Source organism: Lampetra fluviatilis, chromosome 59 (assembly GCF_964198595.1).
Source record: "Lampetra fluviatilis chromosome 59, kcLamFluv1.1, whole genome shotgun sequence".
Lineage (NCBI taxonomy): Eukaryota > Metazoa > Chordata > Hyperoartia > Petromyzontiformes > Petromyzontidae > Lampetra > Lampetra fluviatilis.
In genome coordinates, this window is record NC_136333.1 from 8,297,478 (window position 1) to 8,319,491 (window position 22,014).

A 22,014-nucleotide genomic window follows, 5' to 3' on the forward strand; every position below is an offset into this window, starting at 1 on the left:
GTGTGTACAAGTTGACGCTATCACTAATAACAAGTCACGGACTTGTTATTAGTCATAGCGGGGTTGAGCGGGGGGGGGGTTCTTTACTTGACCGTGGTCCAGCGATTTGGAGGGCGAGGGTTGGTGGATCAAGGAGAGATTTGCGAGACTCAAAGACAGAAGGACCGCTGCTGGTCACGTGGATTTCCCTACGGGTCGTCCGGTTTTCTCCACATTTCGAATCGCCGTGCGCTTACAGAGTATTTGGTGACTGCTCTACATTCCACACGATGATGATGTTGATGAGCCACTTTGTTGAGCTATTGTTTGCGATGGGCAGGGTCGCTTCTGAATAGAGATACATAGCTCAGTGGGCCTGACCTGGTAAAATAAAACTCGTTGAATCACAAACACTGTTCACGCAATGCCACGAATCCACGCACAGCGTTTACCCTCGCGAGGAACGCACAACGCCCAGTTAGTTTTTATTGCTTCTCAAAGTGATGATTAAATATTGCGAGCGCATTCACGGTCCCGAGTCCCTGAACCTCCCCCCCTCCTCCTCCTTCCTCGACGAGCGAAGAGCAGCAAGCAGGCAAACGATTAAACCCGAGTGCGCGTTTGGCGGGCGCAAACAAAAGTCGTGTTTTATTTGAAATCCTTCGCAAAAGCACCGTTCAAATCGGCGGCCGCCCCCAGACACAAACTCGGTGCGCGGTCGAAACGGGAGAGTTGAAGCGACGGTGCCGCCCGGTGTCGCACGCCACCGCACACGCTACTATTCGTTATTCACAGCATCGCTATTTGCTACTGCTACTACTACTACGACTACTGCTACGAGACGTCGGCAGTCGGTAGACCTCCTATCCCACCAAGCGCGGAAATCACCCACGGCGCACTTTGCCGCTGAAACCTGTTTTGTTCCTTTTCCGCCGCTCAACAGAACGGCGTCAGCAGGGCCCGGCCCGGCAGCGCCGTCCCGGTTTGTGTGGGATGGGGCTTGGGGGGGGGAGAAGCAACCCGTGCCACGTGGGCCTGGCACGGTTCAGATGTGCCAATGTAAAAAGAGGCGTCACACAGAATCAGCTTCAACTCTTTAAACCCCAGCTACACTGACCGTGTGTCCGAATCCCTACGCCCACCACCCCACCCCCCCCCATAGCCCCCCCCCACACGGCCGAGGCGAGCCAGACACGAGCCACAACTTCCGTTTTTAAACGAGGCCCCACGGGCCAACCACTCCAAGACCGTCCAAGACGGTGTGTCTCCATCCGTCACCACGGGGCATCTCAGCTGCACTAAAATCGGGTACTGGGGGGGGGCGGTAAATACTTTCAACGGGTTAACACTGTTTTAGAACTTCGGCACGCTCGGCCACCTCGTTGCAGTCTTCGTGCGCGGTGCCGGTACCACCGCAGAGGGTTAAGCGTCAACCAACGCACGGTTGGCCCGGTTGGCCCGGGCCAGTGGCATTTCCAAACTTCTGTTTAGCCCCCGTCCAAACGGCTGCTGTACTACACAGGAGCTGCTGGTTTCTGAAAACGACGACGGTAATAAAAACCATAACGGCAACTTGTAACGCCGCCGCCGCCGCACGGCGAAGGCTCGCTCTCGTACAGAGAGAGAGAGAACGGAGAGGCGCCAGGAGATGAGCAATCACAGACAGGCTGGAAGGCAGCCACGCGATGAGCCGATGCTGCCAACAATTGCCCAAGCGTTGCAGCCCTCTGTGGGTTCAGCTGTTATCGGCCAACTCGTGAGTGTTCACATCAGAAAAACAAGGGTCACGGACCATGATGATCGACCGTGACAACTTCACACGCGGAACTGCGCGTTACCAGAGTTGCGCGTGACCAGAGTTGCGCGCGACTGCGGTTGGTACGCGACCGATCGTGAAGGTGCGGGCGGACTTGGCCTTGGGACACCAAAACCGTCTGTGACACGTGGTTAACGCAGACGCAGCGGCTGTAGCAGCAGCAGTAATTTTTTTTAAATCAACCGAGTCGAGCCTACGCGCTAGACTCGCCATCCCGCGTACAAAGCACACTTTCACATTTTTGGCGCGGCATTCCACCGAGGGCTGTCGGCAAGCGGTCATCTCGAGCGCGTACTGCAACGTCGTCTAAGGCAGGTTCCCTCGTCGGCGCACGCGGTGGTCGTGGTGGTGCCGCTGATGTGGGTGTGGTGCCGTCAGCGCGTGCCCCCCCCCGCGTGAACGAGACGATCCTCCGCACGGCACTGGGACTCACCCCGGGTGGATCTCTCACGCACAGGGACTCACCCCGGGTGGATCTCTCACGCACAGGGACTCACCCCGGGTGGATCTCTCACGCACTGGGACTCACCCCGGGTGGATCACTCTCGCACAGGGACGCAGGGAACTAGACAGGGGTGCGGCGGCAATGGGACCAGGTTGTCCCCTGGGCGCTCGGAAAGGGCTGAAGTGGTCTCGTAGCGGGAGGTGGTGGTCGTGGTGCTGATGATGATGTCAGTGGTGATGTCGGCGGCAGTGTTGCAGCGGCGGTGATGCTGGTGGTCGTGGTGGTAGTGGTGGTAGTGGTGGTGGTAGTGGTGGTGGTAGTGGTGGTGGTGCTGATGATGTCAGTGGCAGTGTTGCAAGAGTGGTGGTGTCAGTGTAGCAGGTGGTGGTGCTGTCAGTGTATTCATGGTGGTAGTGGTGGTGGTAGTGGTGGTGGTAGTGGTGGTGCTGTCAGTGTATTCATGGTGGTAGTGGTGGTGGTGCTGCTGTCAGTGTATTCATGGTGGTAGTGGTGGTGGTAGTGGTGGTGGTAGTGGTGGTGCTGTCAGTGTATTCATGGTGGTAGTGGTGGTGGTCGTGGTGGTGGTAGTGGTGGTGCCGTCAGTGTATTAATGGTGGTCGTGGTGGTGCTGCTGATGTCAGTGTCAGCGTTGCGGCGCTGGCCGTGGCGGTAGGGGTTGTAGTGTCGTGCTCAGCAGGGGCAGGGAGGCTGCGCCCGCGCCGGTCTGCGCCAGCGGCGTGCCTCGGCTACCCGGCGAGCTTGCTGGCCATGGCGCCGCTCTTGCGCTGGGGCAGGTCCTGGGGCGTGGGAATGTGGTCGCCAGTCACCTCGCCGCCCGGCTGCGGCAGCTGCTTGTTCTTCATCTTGGCCTTGGCCATGTTGTAGTCTCCGGAGTCAAAGTATTTTTGCTGCAACGGACACTTTGATTAATTCACCCGAGAAAAACACAAAATAAAATAAACTAAACATTGGGTGGCGCGATACGTACTTTGGACTTCTTTCGCACCATACGTAGCCAACCGTGGGAATCGGAGGGGCGGCGGAAGAACAAGAAACTCAACTCCAGCAGCAGTTTTTATCGAAACGAGTTTTCAATCTAAATGTTTATTTATGAAACTATTTTTCAGAAGCGACAATCACAAATGATAGCTCAACAAAGTGGCTCATCGTGGTGTGGAAACGTATCGCAGTCGATTCTAAATGTGGAGGGAAAAACCGGAGGACTCGGAGAAAAATCTAACGAAATTCTTTTTTTGTTATTTTACCAGGTAAGGCCCACTGAGCTATACAACTTTTTTTCAAAAGCGACCTGGCCACAATTGATAGGCCAATATAGTAGCTTATCATCTTGTGGAAATGGATTCCAGCCAAACAACGCATGATGTCGATTCTAAATGTGGAGGGAAAAACCGGAGGACCCAGCGAAAAATCCACACGACTACGGTGAGAGAGACACGCAAACTCCAAATATACAGCAGCAGCATGCGTCAGGGTCGGGATCGAACCCACGAACTCCTGCATACCAGGCGAGGTAGTTAACATCTCCTGGCCACCGTGGCACCACACAGAGCGAGGGGATGGGGGGGGGGGCAGCTTGGCGGGTGCCACTCACCCCCTTCTGGAGGCGTTTGCGGAGGAAGTGGGAGCCTCCCGGTTGATGCGGCACGATGTTGGGGTACTTGGCCCGGAGCTTGGCCTCCTCCACCTCCTCCGCCGACTGGGGCCGACGTGGCGCAGAAGGAACGGCGGCACGGCACGCGGAAAGACAGACCGGGAAACAATCCGTTAGCCCGCACGCGCGTGCATGCGCACGTGCGTGCATGCGTGCATGTGTACGTGCGTGCATGCGTACGTGTGCGCGTGTGATGATGTGGGGAGTGGTACACCGCACTAAGAACCCCGCGAGCCGAGTTCCGTTCCCGCTCACGGTCAACGATTATCTGAACCGGTCTTGGGCCACCCCTACGGCGACTCAGCCTGAAATGAGTACCAAGTGTCTTGTATAAATATCACCGCTAGGGAGACAAAGGCGGCTGGGCGCGGTGCTGGACACCCGCCCCCTCGTGTGCCCCAGTGCCGGCCTTCGCAGGTGCTGCTCGCTAACAGCACTTACTTGGCCCTACAGTCTGTTAAGGCGACACGGGGGATCTTTGCGATGACGTCACCGTTACAATCACGCCGTCACTTGTTCGCTTGCCATCAAACAATGACGGTCACCGCATCATCGTCGCGCGGCGCTTTCAGATGCGCTGCTTCTGCGGCCATCTGGAACGCTCTCCCTTCCGATATGAGGAAGCCACTGGGAGCTCTGATGCACTTTTAAATCTTCATCTTCACCTCGATTGACAAACTCTTTTGTTTAGAACAGCTGTTCCGGTTTAGCTTGTTGTCCTTCCCCCCACACCTCGAATTAGCAGTTGGCTACGTACGGTGCGAAAGAGGTTCCAACAGGCATAAATGATGATGATAATATTCGTGAAAGTAACTTGCTGTATTCGTTGTGATTGTAATAGAGATGTATATATTGACTACAATCCACATTCACGACGCTTACAGAACGCCACCATGGATCCATTTACGACGGCGACGCAGAAACTCGACTTGCGACGCATCCTCTTCCGACGCGACTCCGGAACGCATTTGAACCGAGTCGCTCCGGGCTTCCGACGCGACTTGGGAGTGGAGCCTTTGTGATTCTCGGTTTTTTTTCACCTCTTAATAAACCCCGTTAAAATACGGCCGATGAGAAGGAGAATGAATGAAAACACGAGTCCAACCTTACACGATGCGACGCACGACGACGGAGCTTCTAGGAATGCGTTGCAACGTCGCAGAAGCGGGGAACGCCTGTGTTCGTCAAATAATCGTAATGGCCCTGTTGGATTGAATGGCCCTATTGGAGAATTAACGGCCCTATTGGAGAATGAACGGCCCTATTGGAATTAACGTCCCTATTGGAGAATGAACGGCCCTATTGGACTTAACGGCCCTATTGGAGAATTAATGGCCCTATTGGAGAATTAATGGCCCTATTGCAATGGAATTAACAGCCCTATTGGAACGAGCGGTTCCGAATCGAGAAAAGAGGCAACAGGGAAAGCGGCGCTCGTCCGAATAAAGAATAAAGGAGGCGCCTGGGAATCCTGGAGGCGGTGGTGGGACCGGGCACATGTAACGTCTCCCCCGTTAACCCCCGTAGGCATGGGGGGAAGCATCATTCTATTTACAGCCGTCAGGCACCGGCAGAGCGGGAGAGCGGGCGGCTCGCAATCGCAGGTCGCGAGTTCACATCCTGGCTGCGTGTTGACTCAAGCCCCACCACCCCTCTCCCTCGGGGGCTCCACCAAATGACAACCCTCAAAATCTTCAGACTTAAGTCATCATAGAATAAGAATATTTACTCATACTGGAAGAATCCCATGAGCTGCAAAGCTCTTTGACACAGATGTCCATAAGGGGCATGGAGTCAGAACTTTACAACAACAAACAACGCAAAGTAACAATGGGATCGCAAAGTGTAGTCAAGGTAAACAAACCACTTCACAAATAGATACACATCTAAGTCAGCTGTTTTAGACTTGGCCACAAGTGATATCTCAACAAAGTGGCTTCTTATCATCATCGCGTGAACATTTATTGCGGCCAAATAATCATTGAGTTGTATGTATGTTGAACTTTTGTCGCACCATACGTTAGTTTTTGCGTTTCCCTTTTGTGTGCGTCTCCGTCTCTCTCCGTCTCTCTTCCCAGTTTCATCCCCACCGTTGCCATCGGCGTCTCGACGTCACGACAATAAGAATCCTTCCGGAAATCTCCCCGTTGCAAGCGCGGCCCCCTCTCGCGTTGCAGAACGGCGCCCGCAAAGCAGACGTGCCAGAGCTACCTGCGAGGTCTCTACTTCACGTCACCTCTTGGTGCACACACAATATCACAGAGGGCTACCGCCGAGATCCCTTCTGCAATTTTCAAGAGGTGGGGATTTGGTGGAATTGAGTGCGGAACCAAACATCACGTGATGTGGTTTTACAGCCATCAGTGGCTGGGCTGCAACCATCAACTCACCACACTTGAGAACCCGATTTTCACCACAACTCAGTGTATGCGAGTCTACGGGTCTCTACGTGAGTCTATGAATCTGTACGCGAGTCTATGAATCTCTACGCGAGTCTATGAATCTCTACATGAGTCTATGAATCTCTACATGAGTCTATGAATCTCTACATGAGTCTATGAATCTCTACATGAGTCTATGAATCTGTACCCGAGTCTCTGGTGACCTGGCTGAGACAATCAAATGGCTTCACACTTGGGAACTCGGCCAAAACCTGGATTCAAATCCAGGATCTCGGAATTACCAGCTCAGCACAACTGAGCCTCTAAGCCACTTATGAAGTTGCCTTGAATTTGTGAGTCTTTGTGCAATTGCCGTCATTGCAAAATATTTATTTTATTTCTTCCAACCTTGTGAGAAAGTCGTCCGGGACACAATGACATGCCTCTCTCGCTTGTTTTGTATCACGCTGACATGTTTCACAGCGGCACCGTCCACTCTGCCCAATGAGGAGGGTCAGTTAAAAGCGCCGTTTTGTTCCAGCCTTTTAAGCTCTGGATAATCCCTCAGTCTGATAATTCGCTTTTCGCAATCCGAAACAAAATCATCGACATGTCCACGGGTTTTTGCTGTACACGGATATATTACTGTATCGTGTCATCCATACTGCGTTCAACCACCACCACCACGCAGGTTACAATGACGTAGGTCACAAGGATGCAGGTCACAACGACACACTCACCCACCCCCTCACTTATTCACTCACCACACTGGAGGTCAGAACAACACACTCACCCACCTACCCACCCCCTCACTCATTTACTCACCATACTGCAGGTCAGAACAACACAGTCACCCACCTACTCACCCACCCACACATTCACTCACCACACCGCAGGTCAGAACAACACACTCACCCACCTACTCACCACCTCACTCACCCACTCACCACACCGCAGGTCAGAACAACACACTCACTCATTCACTCACCACACTGCAGGTCAGAACAACACACTCACCCACCTACCCGCCCCCTCACTCATTCACTCACTCACCACACTAGAGGTCAGAACAACACACTCACCCACCTACTCACCCACCCACTCATTCACTCACCACACTGCAGGTCAGAACAACACACTCACCCAACTACTCACCCACCCCCTCACTCATTCACTCACCACACTGGAGGTCAGAACACACACTCACCCACCTACTCACCCCCTCACTCATTCACTCACCACACTAGAAGTCAGAACACACACTCACCCACCTACCCACCCCCTCACTCATTCACTCACCACACTGGAGATCAGAACAACACACTCACCCATGCACTCACCACACTGCAGGTCAGAACACTTACCCACTCGCTCACCCACCCACCCACTCATCATACTGCAGATCGCAAAAACACTCCCCCACTCACTCATGCACTCACTACAACGCAGGCCACTACACTCACTCGCCACACTGCAGGTCACGACAAGACTCACTCACCAACCCACTCACTCGTTCACTCACCTGTGAGCACACTTGGCTACGTACGGTGCGAAAGAAGTTCAACATGCATGTATACTCTCCCACACTGCAGGCCACAACAACACTTACTCACCAACCCACTAACCCACCCACCCACTCGTCCACTCACCCCGCCACACTGCAGGCCACAACAACACTTACTCACCAACCCACTAACCCACCCACCCACTCGTCCACTCACCCCGCCACACTGCAGGCCACAACAACACTTACTCACCAACCCACTAACCCACCCACCCACTCGTCCACTCACCCCGCCACACTGCAGGCCACAACAACACTTACTCACCAACCCACTAACCCACCCACCCACTCGTCCACTCACCCCGCCACACTGCAGGTCACCCCACTTCTCTTTCCTGGCACTGGGGGTCGCAGCTACGGAGTCTCCAGGCAGAGTCAACTTAGCCGGGCCGCCTAATTCCCATATTGGAAACACTCCCATCATCATCATCGTGCTGCTGTAAAACCCCCAATAATGTCAAATGTGTGGCGGCCCTCGCACTGATGATGTCTTATCGGCGAAAGTGCACCCCCCCCACCCCCCTGAAAATGAGTGACGTACATTGTCTTACAATCTTAAATAGTGGCGTTGCCTGCTGGGGTGGGGACATTAGGCAGCCCCATTTCACTAAGCGCACCAGCGACCAGGCCAACCCACGCCACGCCACTGATCAACCCTGCAGCCCAACACAAGAGGCCACACAGACTTTGGCATTGAATCCAAACTCGCACAGACCGCCATACAATTGCATAGAGGCCCATAGATTGTTTAAACAAAAAGCCCCATAGGCTCGCATTTTGATCCCAACAGAGACCCCACACAAATGCACGCAGACCCATACACAGACTTGCATAGAGACCCGTAGCTTTACTTACGTAGCTCTGATTAACACGGTTGGCTACGTACGGTGCGAAAGAAGGTCAACATACATAGCTTACACAGCGCTCAATGACTGACATAAACTTAATCTGACATAGGACCCATAGACATGCAAACAGGCCCATAGACTCAGACCCACAGTCTTACAAAGAGACCTACACTCTAACACAGAGACCCACAGTCTCACACAGAGACCCACAGTCTCACACAGAGACCCACAGTCTCACACAGAGACCCATAGACTCACACAGAGACCCATAAACTCACACAGAGACCCACAGTCTCACACAGAGACCCACACTCTTACACAGAGACCCACAGTCTCACACAGAGACCCATAGACTCACACAGAGACACAGTCTGACAGAGACCCACACTCTTACACAAAGACCCACAGTCTTACACAGAGACCCACAGACTCACACAGTGACCCATAGACTCACACAGTGACCCATAGACTCACACAGAGACCCATAGACTCGCAGAGCCCCACAGACTCACACAGTGACCCACAGACCCGCACAGAGACCCACAGACTCACACAGTGACCCACAGTGTCACACAGAGACTCACACTCTTACACAGAGACCCCAGATTTACACAGAGACCCACAGTCTTACACATATAAAGACAAATATCCCCCGTGTAGCCTTAACAGTCTGTTGGGGCAAGTGCTGTTAGCGAGCACCTATGAAGGCCGACACGGCACACGATGGGGTGTTTACTACACACCGCACCAGGTACCCATTTGTGGCTGCGTCAACCTAGGGGAGACCCAGGACCGGTTCAGATAATCATCACCGGTGTTGTTCAGTGAGCGGGAATACAAATCGGGTCGCCGGGTTCGTAGCGGAGCGCGCTAACCGCTACACTCCTCACACAGAGACCCCGTCGTCTCACACAGAGAACCCATAGGCTCACACAGTGACCCATAGACTCACACAGTGACCCCATAGACTCACACAGTGACCCCATAGACTCACACAGAGACCCATAGACTCACATAGCCACCCATAGACTCACAGAGACCCATAGACTCACGCAGAGACCCAGACTCACACAGAGAACCACAGTCTTACACAGAGACCCCCAGACTCACACAGGGACCCCGTAGACTCACACAGAGACCCATAGACTCACACAGAGACCCATAGACTCACACAGTGACCCACAGACTCACACAGAGACCCACAGACTCGCACAGAGACCCGTAGAGACGCGTGGGGGTAGCTACGGAGTCTCAGGCCGAGTCGACTTCGCCGCGCCGCCAAATTCCTCGCAGAGCGGCCACGACCCGCGCCGCTCGGCCGCGTTAAGGCCCCGCGGGGCCTCCCCCCCCGTCCCCCCTCCCCCGGCGCCTCGTTACCTGGCGGGCGGCGGGCGTCGCCTCCTCGGTGCTGGGCTCGACGAAGTCGCGCTCCTCAGGGAACCCAGCCATGGTCTCCGCTCCTCCTGCAAGACTCCCTGCGTGTGCCCTCACAACAACAACACCACGACCACCACCATCACCGCCTTCTGCTCCTCGTCTCTGACGCGGGGGGCGGTGCCGCAATGGCGGGGGCGGGGCTGTAGAGGAGGGGCGGGGCTGTAGTGGAGGGGGCGGGGCCACAAGAAAGGGGGCGTGGCTGTATGGGAGGGGGCGGGGCCACGAGAAAGGGCGTGGCTGTGAGGGGGCGGGGCTGTGAGGGAGGGGGTGGGGGCTGTGGAGGACGCTGCTGCTGCTACTTCTGGGCAGTTGGGAGGCAGTGAGAGTACCTGGTACGGTGTGTCTAGGCAGGAATTTATGTTCATGCCATTTGTACTTGTAAACTTTGTTTATTTTTCGTGACTTGCATACCTTTTCTGTAACTTACACTCGTCGTTTTTTGTATTGTTTGTTGTTGAAGCTTGTGGACCCGCCCCTACTGGACATCTGTGAACAAGAGCTTGATAGCTCAGCAGACTCCACCAGCCTAAAGATTCTGTAAACGTCGCCAATAGGGATACAAAGGTGGGCGGGCGTGGTGCTGGCCACCCACCCCGTCGTGTGGTGCCGTGTTAGCCTTCATATGCACTTAAACAAGTAGTCGGCATTCACGTGCAATATTACTCATAATGAAAGTTGTATAGGCTGGATCGCGTAAATGTGTCGTTAAAACTCGCAACATTTTCAATTTGAGTTGTAAATGTTGTGGGTGGGGCCGTGGGTGGGGCAATGTCCCATTCACGCCACTGCTGGCCTGCTGGCCTCAACTAAAATGGCATTTGGCCTACTCTTCCACACTGCCTCAGACCGTCTTGGAGGACGGTGGAGGTACTCACACTTTATCCCACCGTACACGACCTGCCGATCGGCCAACCCACTCCTTGGTGAACCCATTCATCCCACTGGGTGGAGAGGCACCTCCGGTGAGCACGGTTGGCTCCGTACGGTGCGAAACAAGTTCAACAAACACAACTTGCCCCATTGATTTAAGTGCCGCGCCGCGAGAGATGGAGTCGAACCCACGACCTCTGGATCGCAAGTCCAAAGTGCATCTGACCATTCCGCCACTGTGGTGGCAACGTGAGACGTTTGTTTTGAGCACACACGTGACATCGAGTGACGGATGTCCACCACCGCCCGGCTCAGCTAATTTACGCTGTCTGTCTGTCACGTGTCTGTGTCACGCCGACCCAAACAAATTTCTTCAAGCCAACGTTTATGTGATGGGGGGTAAAAATAAACCTTTATTATTATTATCATGTTATAACAGTTAAAATACGATGCCAAGAGCTGTGCGATTATTTTGTCCCACGCAGAGATGTTACGCAAAAACAACAGTTCGTCTCCAAGTGTCGTGGCTACAAAACATTCAGTTGCGCGCAAACGAGTTCCAGATGACAGTCGAGTCCATATTCTACCGTGACCAGCAAACCGTTTGTGCAACTGCTGCCCGCAACCGGTTGCAGAAGGTTCTGTTGCGCGACAGCTGGCTCCCGCGCTTGGACGCAGTGTTTAGAATCGGAAGGCCGTTGAGAAAACGCATGAGGGTAAAAGCGTTGCCATTGTTGAATCCTCACGAGAGAGGGCCACATGATGGTGAATCAAAGACTCTCTCCGCCTGTGTGCGACCACGGCTACGAACACCAAACCGTGGACCACGTAACGTCGTCGTCATCGTCACACTGCTCCAAATACACAAAGGAAGGGTGGGTGAGTGAGTGGGTGGTTGAGTGGGTGAGCGAGTGGTTGGGTGGGTGGGTCAATGAGTGGATGGGTGGGTTGGTGTGTGAATGGGTGGGCGAATAAGTGGTTGGGTGGGTGAATAAGTGAGCGAGTCAATGAGTGCGTGGGTTGGTGGGTGAATGGGTGGGTGATTGAGTGGGTGGGTAATGGGGTGGGTGAATGAGTGGGTAGGTGAGTGGATGAATGAGGTGAGTTTGGTGCGTGAATGGATGGGTGAGTGGGTGAGCAAGCAAGTGGGTGTATCTGCAATCCACCAACGCTCACGAGACAGCAATTGAATGGCTAAATCACCGACAACTGAAATCTTTTACAATCGTTGCTCTTCAAATGGCAGTACGAGACCATCAGCGAGAGCACGAGAACACTGCCCATTCCATCGACAGGGACGAAAAACAATTGAAAACGAATTTCTTTACAACAGTTTTTTGTGTTTAGTTTGTTGCCCTTCCCCCTGCACCTCCCGATTAGCATAGTTGGCTACGTGCGGTGGTGCAAAAAAAGTTCAACATAGATACATTGAAAACGCATTTGTTTTGAACTGCTTTTTGTGTTTAGCTTGTTGTCTTTCCCCTCGCACCTCCGAATGGCACGGTTGGCTACGTACGGTGGTGCGAACGAAGTCCAACACGTACGTACGCGCGTACAAGCGTCGCGGACCTCGGGTTCCCACACGGAGGCGGTGAAACTTGGGGAACGTCGCACCCGACACGACGCGACATCGCGTGGAACGACGCCGGCGACGCGAGTCAGCCGATGTCAACGTCCGACGGCGGTGGCGGCGGGCGGATGGTGGACAGGTGCTCCAGCTCGTAGTGTTCGCTCGGCTCGGACTGCCCCTCCGCCTGGCCCGCATCACGGGCTGCAGCCTTCTTCAGCTGCTTCTGCTCGATGATGTCCTGCAGCTGCCGGTGGGCGTGGGGCGGACGCGCCGTGGGGCCGGCGTCGGGCACAGCCAGGCCCAGCACGTCCTGCACCATGTAGGCCTTGAGCCAGCCGACGAGCGGCGTGCTGCCTGGGCAGTAGTGCGTGCGCTTGTGATAGAACAGCAATCCATCCACCTGCACAGCGGTATCGTTATTAGCGTTGTTGTTACGTATTATCCTGTATTATTATTATTATGATGCAATATGGGCAGTCAACGACTTACAAACGGGTTCCGTTCCCGAGAGGCGTTCGCGAGTGGAACGGATCGTAAGTCGGAAGACAATCACGGACTGTATTTAAATCAGCGCGCAGCGATCAGTGCTCTGAAATGTGTTATGGGGTTCACCAGAGGGAAGCGTCATTAAACTCACAAATAACAAGAGATGGTTATTTGTATGTAGCACTGTAAATTGTTCTACGGTTCGGTTCGCAAGTGTGATGGTTACAAAATTAATATCTTATGGAAGCTGGTTCGTAAGTCAGTTTAACACGTAGGCTTTCGTGATTAATATTATTCATAATAAAGGTTTTGGGGTTAGATCGCGTAAGTATAAATGTGTCGTAACCCTCCACCACCTGACACAGCCAGTAAGGTTTGTCACATCAACAAAACGTGCCAAATACACCATTGGAACCTCCTTTGCCAGTAGCAAAATATGATCATTGTTTTTTAACCCTTTTATCTGGCAGCAAAACTGACACCTTTTTTTACAAGAAGTCATGTTTGCATTGATCACAATACCTGCGGTCAGAATGCAAACAAAAAACACAACTCTGATAATGTATGCACTGTCCTTGAAATGTATTGCTCCACACCATGTGAGACGAGGCTCTAAGAAAAGCTGTCTCGGGTGTGGACCAATCAATTGGGGAGGCTCAGGAACGGTTCAAACATTCACCACGAGCGGGAGTCGAACTCAGGTGGGCGGGTTTATAGTGCGCGCGGCGCGCCAAACGCTCCTCCGCCTGCTGGCCATCACACCCAGCAGCGGAGTGGTCGCGTGTAACAACGTGACGCCGCGTGTGGGAGTGGGGCAGAGCCGCTACCTCGTAGGGGAACTCGGAGGAGGCCAGTGCTGTCGTCAGGACGTCCGGAGAGCAGGCGAATGACTGCAGACCCACGAAGCGGAACTGAAATGCAACAGCAGCAACAACGATAACAAGTAAAAATCTGATCTATTTTTACTTTAGCAGGTAAAGCCCACTGAGCTATTAGCTCTTGTTCAGAAGCGACCTGTCACAAATGAGAGCTCAACCAAGTGGCGCATCATCATCACGTGGAAATTCATAGCAGCCAAATACTCTAAAACGCAAATCGATTCTAAATGTGGAGGGGAAAAAACGGGAGACCCGGAGAAAAATCCACGCGACCATGGGGAGAGAGAACATGCAAACTCCAAATACACAACAGCAGGCGTCACCGGGGTCAGGATCGAACCCACGACCTCCTGCATACCAGGCGAGGGAGGTAACATCCTGCCACCGCAGCGCTCCGACAACAACACGACGAACGCGACAGCGGCAGAAGACGCAACGCCGCCGCGGCCGTTACCGGGTTGCGCTGGGACGTCTCCGTCACCGCGCCCTCGTCCCGCAGCTTGGACTGGAGCCAGAAAAAGCGGAACTCCGTCTGCAACCACAAATAAATTCGTTCATTAATTTACGTTTTCAAGCCGAAATCCGCAGATGACTCCCGTGGCATAGGCCTGGTGCCAAGTCGCCCCCCGCCACCCCCCCAACCCCCCACCACGGACTTGGCACAAGTGTCACCTCGCAGTCGTAGACAGGATGTGCGCGCCAGCACATGACGTCCAGGATGTAGTAGGTGCGGTCGACCTCGCTGAATACGCAGTCGAGGATGCTGTACTCTGCTCAGCAGCACACATGGGGGCATACGGCGCAACGACGCCCATCAGACGACCGCGAGGCCTCGCCTAACGCGCGCTGTTCACACAGCACACCTCCCATGAGCACGGTTGGCCTACGTACGGTGCAAAAGATGAACATGCATAGCGGTTTCTCTACAACGCGGTTCTTCCTTTATACCGTTATAACGTGGAGCGTGCACACTAGTGCAGGTGAGAGGCTCTCACCTTTGTGTTGTCCGTGGCGACCGCCGGGAAGCAGCGACGAAAACCGATTCACGCAGTAGCCGCTCTTGGTGTACACCGCCGTGCTCCCCTGCGCAAAACAACAACAACACAGCAGCAGTCCCACCACCGCCAGTCGGGCTCCTGTCGGCATCTCCCACGCGTCCTCCGCACGCACGACGAGTCCTCGCTCAACATACCTCCGATTGACATGGTTGGCTACATACGTTGCTAAGTCCAACATACGTACGTATCGCGCCACCCAATGTTTTTTTTATTTAGTTTCGAGTGTAATTATCAATTTGTCCGTTACAGCAAAAATACTTTGACTACATGGCCACCACCACTACTACCCATTAATACACTGACAGCACCACCACCTACTACACCGACACCACCATTGCCGCAACACTGCCGGTGTTCACACTACAACGCATTTTCGTCATGACACGGACCTTCCATTCAGGAACACTTTTCGCGCAACGTGCCCGACACGAGAAAGAGCTACACGTGGTCACACCAGCAGCTGCTAGTCCGGCGCCAGCTTACCCGTGACGCGACGACGAGACAGCGCTTGCCCACGGGGCACACGAGCATGAGCCACTCCTCACACAGGTCCGCCGGCACCTCCACCAACCACTCCGACAACATCAGCTGCACACAAGCACCAAGGACAAAGGTCAACACGTGTAGCCTTCCAATGGACCCTTGGGGCAAGTGATGCTAGCGAGCAGCACCTACGAAGGCCGGCACGGCACCGCACGAGGGGGTGGTGTGGTCAGGCTGAGTCGACCTAGGGGAGGCCAGGACTGGTTCGGATAATCATCACTGGTGTTGGCCTTGAGCGGGATTCGAACTCGGGTCGCCACTCCCCAAACACAAAGATCCCCTGTATAGACTGAACAGACTGTTGGGACAAGTACTGTTAGTGAGCACCTATGCAGGTCGGCATGGCACAGCAGCAGCGGCGCCGTCACCGAATAATCTGAGTTGAGTGCGGCCTCCGAGGCAGGCAAGGGCCTCACCTGGTTGGCGTAGGACCGCGGCAGCTTCTTGTGCTTCATGTCCACCTCCATGTCGTCTTCACTCCCCTCTTCTGCATCCTCCTCGTTCGGTGCTTTCCGCGCGTTCTTACCCCTAGCCGTCGGCGCCGCGTCCCCCACGCCCGCCCAGTCCTCCATGGCCAGGCGCCGAGCATGGTTGACATAGTCCAACCTCTTCCTGCAACGACAAGCGACGTCGCCTCGAGGTTGACGATGCATGCCCGAAGACCCAAGTTTTTTCTTATGAGCCTGCATGATCAAAATAATTATGATCATGCATAATTATTATGATCAAGCGACACCGGTTGACGGTTTTTCGGCTAACGTTTCGTCTCCCATATGACCCCATGGTTTCGACTAACGTAGATATTTAGATTCACGGTATGTTTACGTAATGCACTCGGGTACCAATTTCGGCCAATCCCAGTGTTTGTAAGTGGGCTGAGCATGCCCACCGCCAATCAGCGATGCACCATTTATGAGCGTCGAGACCTCGACTGGCTTGGCTTATATTATGTTTTCTGTTTTGGCAGTGGAAACAGCTCTCTTGCAGACTCAGTGATTTTTACCTATTTTTCAACTTATAAGTGAATTCGATTAACAATTATTTAGGTTAACAATAGTTTCCGTGGAACGGATTAAAAACGTAAACCAAGCGACGACGACGACTGTATATACAGCGTTGCTTAAATGCCTCGGGGAGTCGAAGCGCCTTACGTCTCGTATCAGACATTCGAAGGGCACCCCCCTGTGCACCTAGCCTGGCACAGGAGCTGCGGTGACGTGGCGAACGGTGGCGGATGTTGTTGTTGTTGTTTACACACTGCTCATTTACGATTTCTGCAGCTCCAGAAGCTTTTGTCGGCGCTCGCTCTGACTCTGGCTGCTGCTGCAGCGCTGCTTGTACTGAGCCAGGCGCGGGTGCGGAGCGGCCGTGCTGTTGGGAGACGACGTCACGGCCATCGAGCCGGCCAGCGCGTCCACCAGCTCCTCCATGGCCTGCGAGACGCACGGCACCAGCGGGATCACCACATGCACACAGAGCGCAACAGCACGCACGCGGAGCGCAACAGCACGCACGCGGAGCGCAACAGCACGCACGCGGAGCGCAACAGCACGCACGCGGAGCGCAACAGCACGCACGCGGAGCGCAACAGCACGCACGCGGAGCGCAACAGCACGCACGCGGAGCGCAACAGCACGCACGCGGAGCGCAAAAGCACGCACGCGGAGCGCAACAGCACGCACGCGGAGCGCAACAGCACGCACGCGGAGCGCAACAGCACGCACGCGGAGCGCAACAGCACGCACGCGGAGCGCAACAGCACGCACGCGGAGCGCAACAGCACGCACGCGGAGCGCAACAGCACGCACGCGGAGCGCAACAGCACGCACGCGGAGGGCAAAAGCACGCACGCGGAGGGCAAAAGCACGCACGCGGAGGGCAAAAGCACGCACGCGGAGCGCAACAGCACGCACGCGGAGCGCAACAGCACGCACGCGGAGCGCAACAGCACGCACGCGGAGCGCAACAGCACGCACGCGGAGCGCAACAGCACGCACGCGGAGGGCAAAAGCACGCACGCGGAGCGCAACAGCACGCACGCGGAGCGCAACAGCATGCACGCGGCACACCACCGTCATCACAAACAGAGCCGCCGCCACCACCGTCATCATCTTAACCACCATTACCACCACCATCATCTGCACCACCACTGTCATCTGTACCACCACCATCATCTGCACCACCACCACCGTCATCTGCACCACCATCACCACCATCATCTGCACCGCCGCTATCACATGCACCACCACCACCACCGTCATCTGCACCTGCGCCACCACCATCACCTGCACCTGTACCACCATCACCAGTCATCTGCGCCACCACCATCATCAGCTCTGCCGCCATCACATGCACTACCACCACCGTCATCTTCACCATCACCACCGTCGTCTGCACCTGCACCACTACCACCGTTATCTGCACCACCACCACCACCATCTTCTGCACCACCACCGTCACCACCACCAGCATGATATTCACCACCACCATCATCCACACCACGACCATCATCATCTTCACCATCCCCACCACCACCATCTATCCACCAAAGACAAAGATCACTCTTATCGGCTTAAGACCCCAAACATCCAGCAGTGGGCATCGTCAGGGTCGGGGTTGACCCCACGACCTCGTGCTGCCCAAGCTGGGAGCTGTGGGCGGCGTTCGTCCCTGGAGCCCACGCGGGCTGGGAGATGTTAACTACCTCGCAGGGTTCGATCCTGACGATGCCTGCTGACGATGCCTGCTGCTGCTGTGTGTTTGGAGTTCTGCGTCTGTCTCTCTCAGAGTGGATTTTTCTCCAGGATCCTCCAGTTTTTACCTCGACATTTAGATACAAACGCGTTTAGAGTATTTGATTTCTATACATTTCAACATAAGCCACTTCGTTTCGCGGTCATTTGTGGCCAGGTCACAAGTTCAGTGGTGCCTCACCTGATAACATCATAATATACAGTACAGTACGTACAGTACAATAGTTTAACACGCATTTAGAGTATTTGGTCGCTTTAAATTTAAACATAAGCCACTTCGCGGAGCTATCGTTGTGACTGCCAGGTCGCTTATGGAACAAAAATCAACACAGCTCAGTACGCCTCACACCTGCTAAAATAAAACTGTTTAGATTTAAACATTTGTATTTGAATGTTGCAAAAACGCGATACGCACCGCTCAGCCTTCAACAACAACAGCGGCGGCAAGAGGCGTGAGGGGACGGAACGCGGCTCCGAGCCCAACTCACTCAGGACGTCTGCGCAACAGCAAACTAAAGAGCTTCACAGCTCTTCGGATTCCTCGGGGACGACTCCGCACTCTGATTCACTTCCACGCGCGCGCGTTCCTCTCAGAGTTCAACGCCGCCGGGACCATCGCCGGGGTGAGGCGGCTGATGCCGGAAGGCGGCCATCTTACCTAGGGGTAGTGGGGGGGAGGCGAGGCCCCTCGTGTGCTGCGTTACGTCATCGTGACGCGACGACGTAGAGGGAAAAAAGGGCGGGAAATCGCGAGGCCGCCCGAACCTCATCCGGGACTACCCTCTCCCAATATGGCCGCCGGTCGCGGGCGTGACGATATGACCTGTGATGACGTCACACCATCACCCCTCCCCCCACCACCGTCCTCCCTCTCCCCACGACGCCTCCAACCCTCGGGGTCGATCCCAGTCCGAGGCGAAGGCTCGCGGCGACCTGCAGACGGCTGAGGCGTGAACACGGACTACGACGACGACGACGACGACGTGCTGAGAGGACGAGGAGGTGCTGAGACGTGGTGGTGGAGTCGGGGTAACAGGAGGAGGAGGGACGAGGAGGAGGGGCGACGTGGTGGTCGAGTCGGGGTGCGACGAGGAGGAGGAGGAACGAGGCGTAGTTGTGAGTCAGCGCGAGGTGGTGGGGTGAGGGTGAGGAGGGGCGAGGTGGTGAGGGTGAGCGAGGTGGTGAGGGTGAGGAGGGGCGAGGTGGAGGGGTGAGGAGGGGCGAGGTGGTGGGGTGAGGGTGAGGAGGGGGTGGGGTGGGGGTGAGGTGGACGGGTGAGGGTGAGAAGGTGGTGGGGTGAGGGTGAGTCGGCTCGAGGTGGTGGGGTGAGGGTGAGGAGTGGCGAGGTGGTGGGGTGATGGTGAGCGAGGTGGGGTGAGGGTGAGGAGGGGCGAGGTGGTGAGGGTGAGGAGGGAGCGAGGTGGAGGGGTGAGGAGTGGCGAGGTGGTGGGTTGAGGGTGAGCGAGGTGGTGGTGGTGACGATATCGCCCTGTGGCCCAGGCGTTGTGGCTGGTTGTTGGTGATGTTCTCGTCATTGCTTGTGGTGGTGATGCCCCGGTTTGTCGCCGCTGCTTGCTGGTGCAGGTGGGAGGATGGAGGATCGCTGGGGAGGCTGCGTGGTCTCGCTGAACTGCGGCCCCGTGCTGGGCGTCTACCAGGGCCGCGTGAGCCGCGTGGACCAGCAATGCCAGAGCATCTCGCTGGTGCAGCCTTTCCGCAACGGCGCGCGCTGCACCGTGCCAGAGCTCACGCTCAGGTGCTGCTCGCACGCACGCGCACGCAAGCCTCCGTACCCCATTGGGAGACCGGGGGAGCGAGAGAACAGACCTAGCACCAGAGAACAGATCTGGGAGCCAGAGAACAGATCTGGGATCCAGAGAACAGATCTGGGATCCAGAGAACAGATCCGGGATCCAGAGAACAGATATGGGAGCCAGAGAACAGATCTGGAGCCAGAGAACAGATCTGGGAGCCAGAGAACAGATCTGGAGCCAGAGAACAGATCTGGAGCCAGAGAACAGATCTCGGAGCCAGAGAACAGATCTGGGAGTTAGAGAACAGATCTGGTAGACAGCGAACAGATCTGGGAGCCAGATAACAGATATGGGAGTCAGAGAACAGATCTGGGAGCCAGAGAACAGATCTGGGAGCAAGGGAACAGATCTGGCAGCCAGGGAACAGATCTGGCAGCCAGAGAACAGATTTGAGAGCCAGAGAACAGATCTGGGAGCCAGAGAACAGATTTGGGAGCCAGAGAACAGATCTGGGAGCCAGAGAACAGATTTGAGAGCCAGAGAACAGATCTGGGAGCCAGAGAACAGATCTGGGAGCCAGAGAACAGATCTGGGAGCCAGGGAACAGATCTGGGAGCCAGAGAACAGATCTGGGAGCCAGAGAACAGATCTGGGAGCCAGGGAACAGATCTGGCAGCCAGAGAACAGATTTGAGAGCCAGAGAACAGATCTGGGAGCCAGGGAACAGATCTGGGAGCCAGAGAACAGATTTGGGAGCCAGAGAACAGATCTGGGAGCCAGAGAACAGATTTGAGAGCCAAATAACAGATCTGGGAGCCAGAGAACAGATTTGAGAGCCAGAGAACAGATTTGAGAGCCAGAGAACAGATCTGGGAGCCAGAGAACAGATCTGGGAGCCAGAGAACAGATTTGAGAGCCAGAGAACAGATCTGGGAGCCAGAGAACAGATTTGGGAGCCAGGGAACAGATCTGGGAGCCAGAGAACAGATTTGGGAGCCAGAGAACAGATCTGGGAGCCAGAGAACAGATTTGAGAGCCAGAGAACAGATCTGGGAGCCACAGAACAGATTTGGGAGCCAGAGAACAGATTTGAGAGCCAGAGAACAGATCTGGGAGCCAGAGAACAGATCTGGGAGCCAGAGAACAGATTTGGGAGCCAGAGAACAGATTTGAGAGCCAGAGAACAGATTTGGGAGCCAGAGAACAGATTTGGGAGCCAGAGAACAGATCTGGGAGCCAGAGAACAGATTTGAGAGCCAGAGAACAGATTTGAGAGCCAGAGAACAGATTTGAGAGCCAGAGAACAGATTTGGGAGCCAGGGAACAGATCTGGGAGCCAGAGAACAGATTTGGGAGCCAGAGAACAGATCTGGGAGCCAGAGAACAGATTTGAGAGCCAGAGAACAGATCTGGGAGCCACAGAACAGATTTGGGAGCCAGAGAACAGATTTGAGAGCCAGAGAACAGATCTGGGAGCCAGAGAACAGATTTGGGAGCCAGAGAACAGATTTGGGAGCCAGAGAACAGATTTGAGAGCCAGAGAACAGATCTGGGAGCCAGAGAACAGATCTGGGAGCCAGAGAACAGATTTGGGAGCCAGAGAACAGATTTGGGAGCCAGAGAACAGATTTGAGAGCCAGAGAACAGATTTGAGAGCCAGAGAACAGATCTGGGAGCCAGAGAACAGATTTGGGAGCCAGAGAACAGATCTGGGAGCCAGAGAACAGATCTGGGAGCCAGAGAACAGATTTGGGAGCCAGAGAACAGATTTGAGAGCCAGAGAACAGATCTGGGAGCCAGAGAACAGATTTGGGAGCCAGAGAACAGATTTTAGAATCAGAATATTTATTTAGACTGTCGGAGGAATCCAATTAGCTATGATGCTCTTTTACTGGTAGGAACGAAGTGAACCAGCCTACAATAGATGATATCGTCTGTCCGTCCGATGTCCGATTCGGTG

At 54.8% G+C, this 22,014-nt stretch overlaps 3 protein-coding genes across 7 annotated transcripts in view; 1 reads left to right on the plus strand and 2 right to left on the minus strand.

Moving 5' to 3' along the window:
• Positions 1–577: 577 nt before the first annotated feature.
• Positions 578–10,256, minus strand: LOC144950872 (cAMP-regulated phosphoprotein 19-like). The gene is made up of 3 exons (XM_078881021.1): positions 10,083–10,256; positions 3,853–3,957; positions 578–3,148 (listed from the first exon to the last, which is right to left on the minus strand). Exons 1-3 carry the CDS (start codon positions 10,152–10,154, stop codon positions 2,987–2,989), a joined length of 339 nt encoding a protein of 112 aa, XP_078737147.1. The 5' UTR covers positions 10,155–10,256; the 3' UTR covers positions 578–2,986.
• Positions 10,257–11,408: 1,152 nt separating this feature from the next.
• On the minus strand, positions 11,409–19,155 carry SNUPN (snurportin 1). Of its 3 annotated transcripts, none has more exons than XM_078881027.1 (9): positions 18,959–19,155; positions 16,817–16,980; positions 15,964–16,159; positions 15,488–15,592; positions 14,942–15,029; positions 14,619–14,716; positions 14,401–14,478; positions 13,896–13,979; positions 11,409–12,982 (listed from the first exon to the last, which is right to left on the minus strand). In XM_078881027.1, exons 2-9 carry the CDS (start codon positions 16,975–16,977, stop codon positions 12,671–12,673), a joined length of 1,122 nt encoding a protein of 373 aa, XP_078737153.1. In that variant the 5' UTR covers positions 16,978–16,980; positions 18,959–19,155; the 3' UTR covers positions 11,409–12,670. The 3 variants fall into 3 exon arrangements, with proteins under 3 accessions (XP_078737153.1, XP_078737151.1, XP_078737152.1); XM_078881025.1 differs by lacking the exon at positions 18,959–19,155 and adding an exon at positions 18,789–18,952; XM_078881026.1 differs by lacking the exon at positions 18,959–19,155 and adding an exon at positions 18,716–18,795.
• Positions 19,156–19,165: 10 nt separating this feature from the next.
• Positions 19,166–22,014, plus strand: part of EDC3 (enhancer of mRNA decapping 3) — an 11,899-nt gene continuing 9,050 nt past the window's right edge. For 2 of the 3 annotated variants that reach the window (XM_078881022.1, XM_078881024.1), the window contains exons 1-2: positions 19,314–19,416; positions 19,885–20,056. In XM_078881022.1, the coding sequence (XP_078737148.1) occupies positions 19,893–20,056 (164 nt within the window). In that variant the 5' untranslated portion in view covers positions 19,314–19,416; positions 19,885–19,892. The other variant, XM_078881023.1, reaches the window with a different exon arrangement.

Bases quoted from the DNA above. Each gene is read 5' to 3' on its own strand.
- LOC144950872 (XM_078881021.1), bottom strand. From the start codon at position 10,154: ATGGCTGGGTTCCCTGAGGAGCGCGACTTCGTCGAGCCCAGCACCGAG. The intron at 3,958-10,082 runs GTAACGAGGCGC...CGTCGGCCCCAG, and splicing joins CGACGCCCGCCGCCCGCCAG to TCGGCGGAGGAGGTGGAGGA. The intron at 3,149-3,852 runs GTGAGTGGCACC...TGTCCGTTGCAG, and splicing joins GCAAACGCCTCCAGAAGGGG to CAAAAATACTTTGACTCCGG.
- SNUPN (XM_078881027.1), bottom strand. From the start codon at position 16,977: ATGGAGGAGCTGGTGGACGCGCTGGCCGGCTCGATGGCCGTGACGTCG. The intron at 15,593-15,963 runs GTGAGGCCCTTG...GCTTGTGTGCAG, and splicing joins CGCGGTCCTACGCCAACCAG to CTGATGTTGTCGGAGTGGTT. The intron at 15,030-15,487 runs GTAAGCTGGCGC...TGTTTTGCGCAG, and splicing joins GTCTCGTCGTCGCGTCACGG to GGGAGCACGGCGGTGTACAC.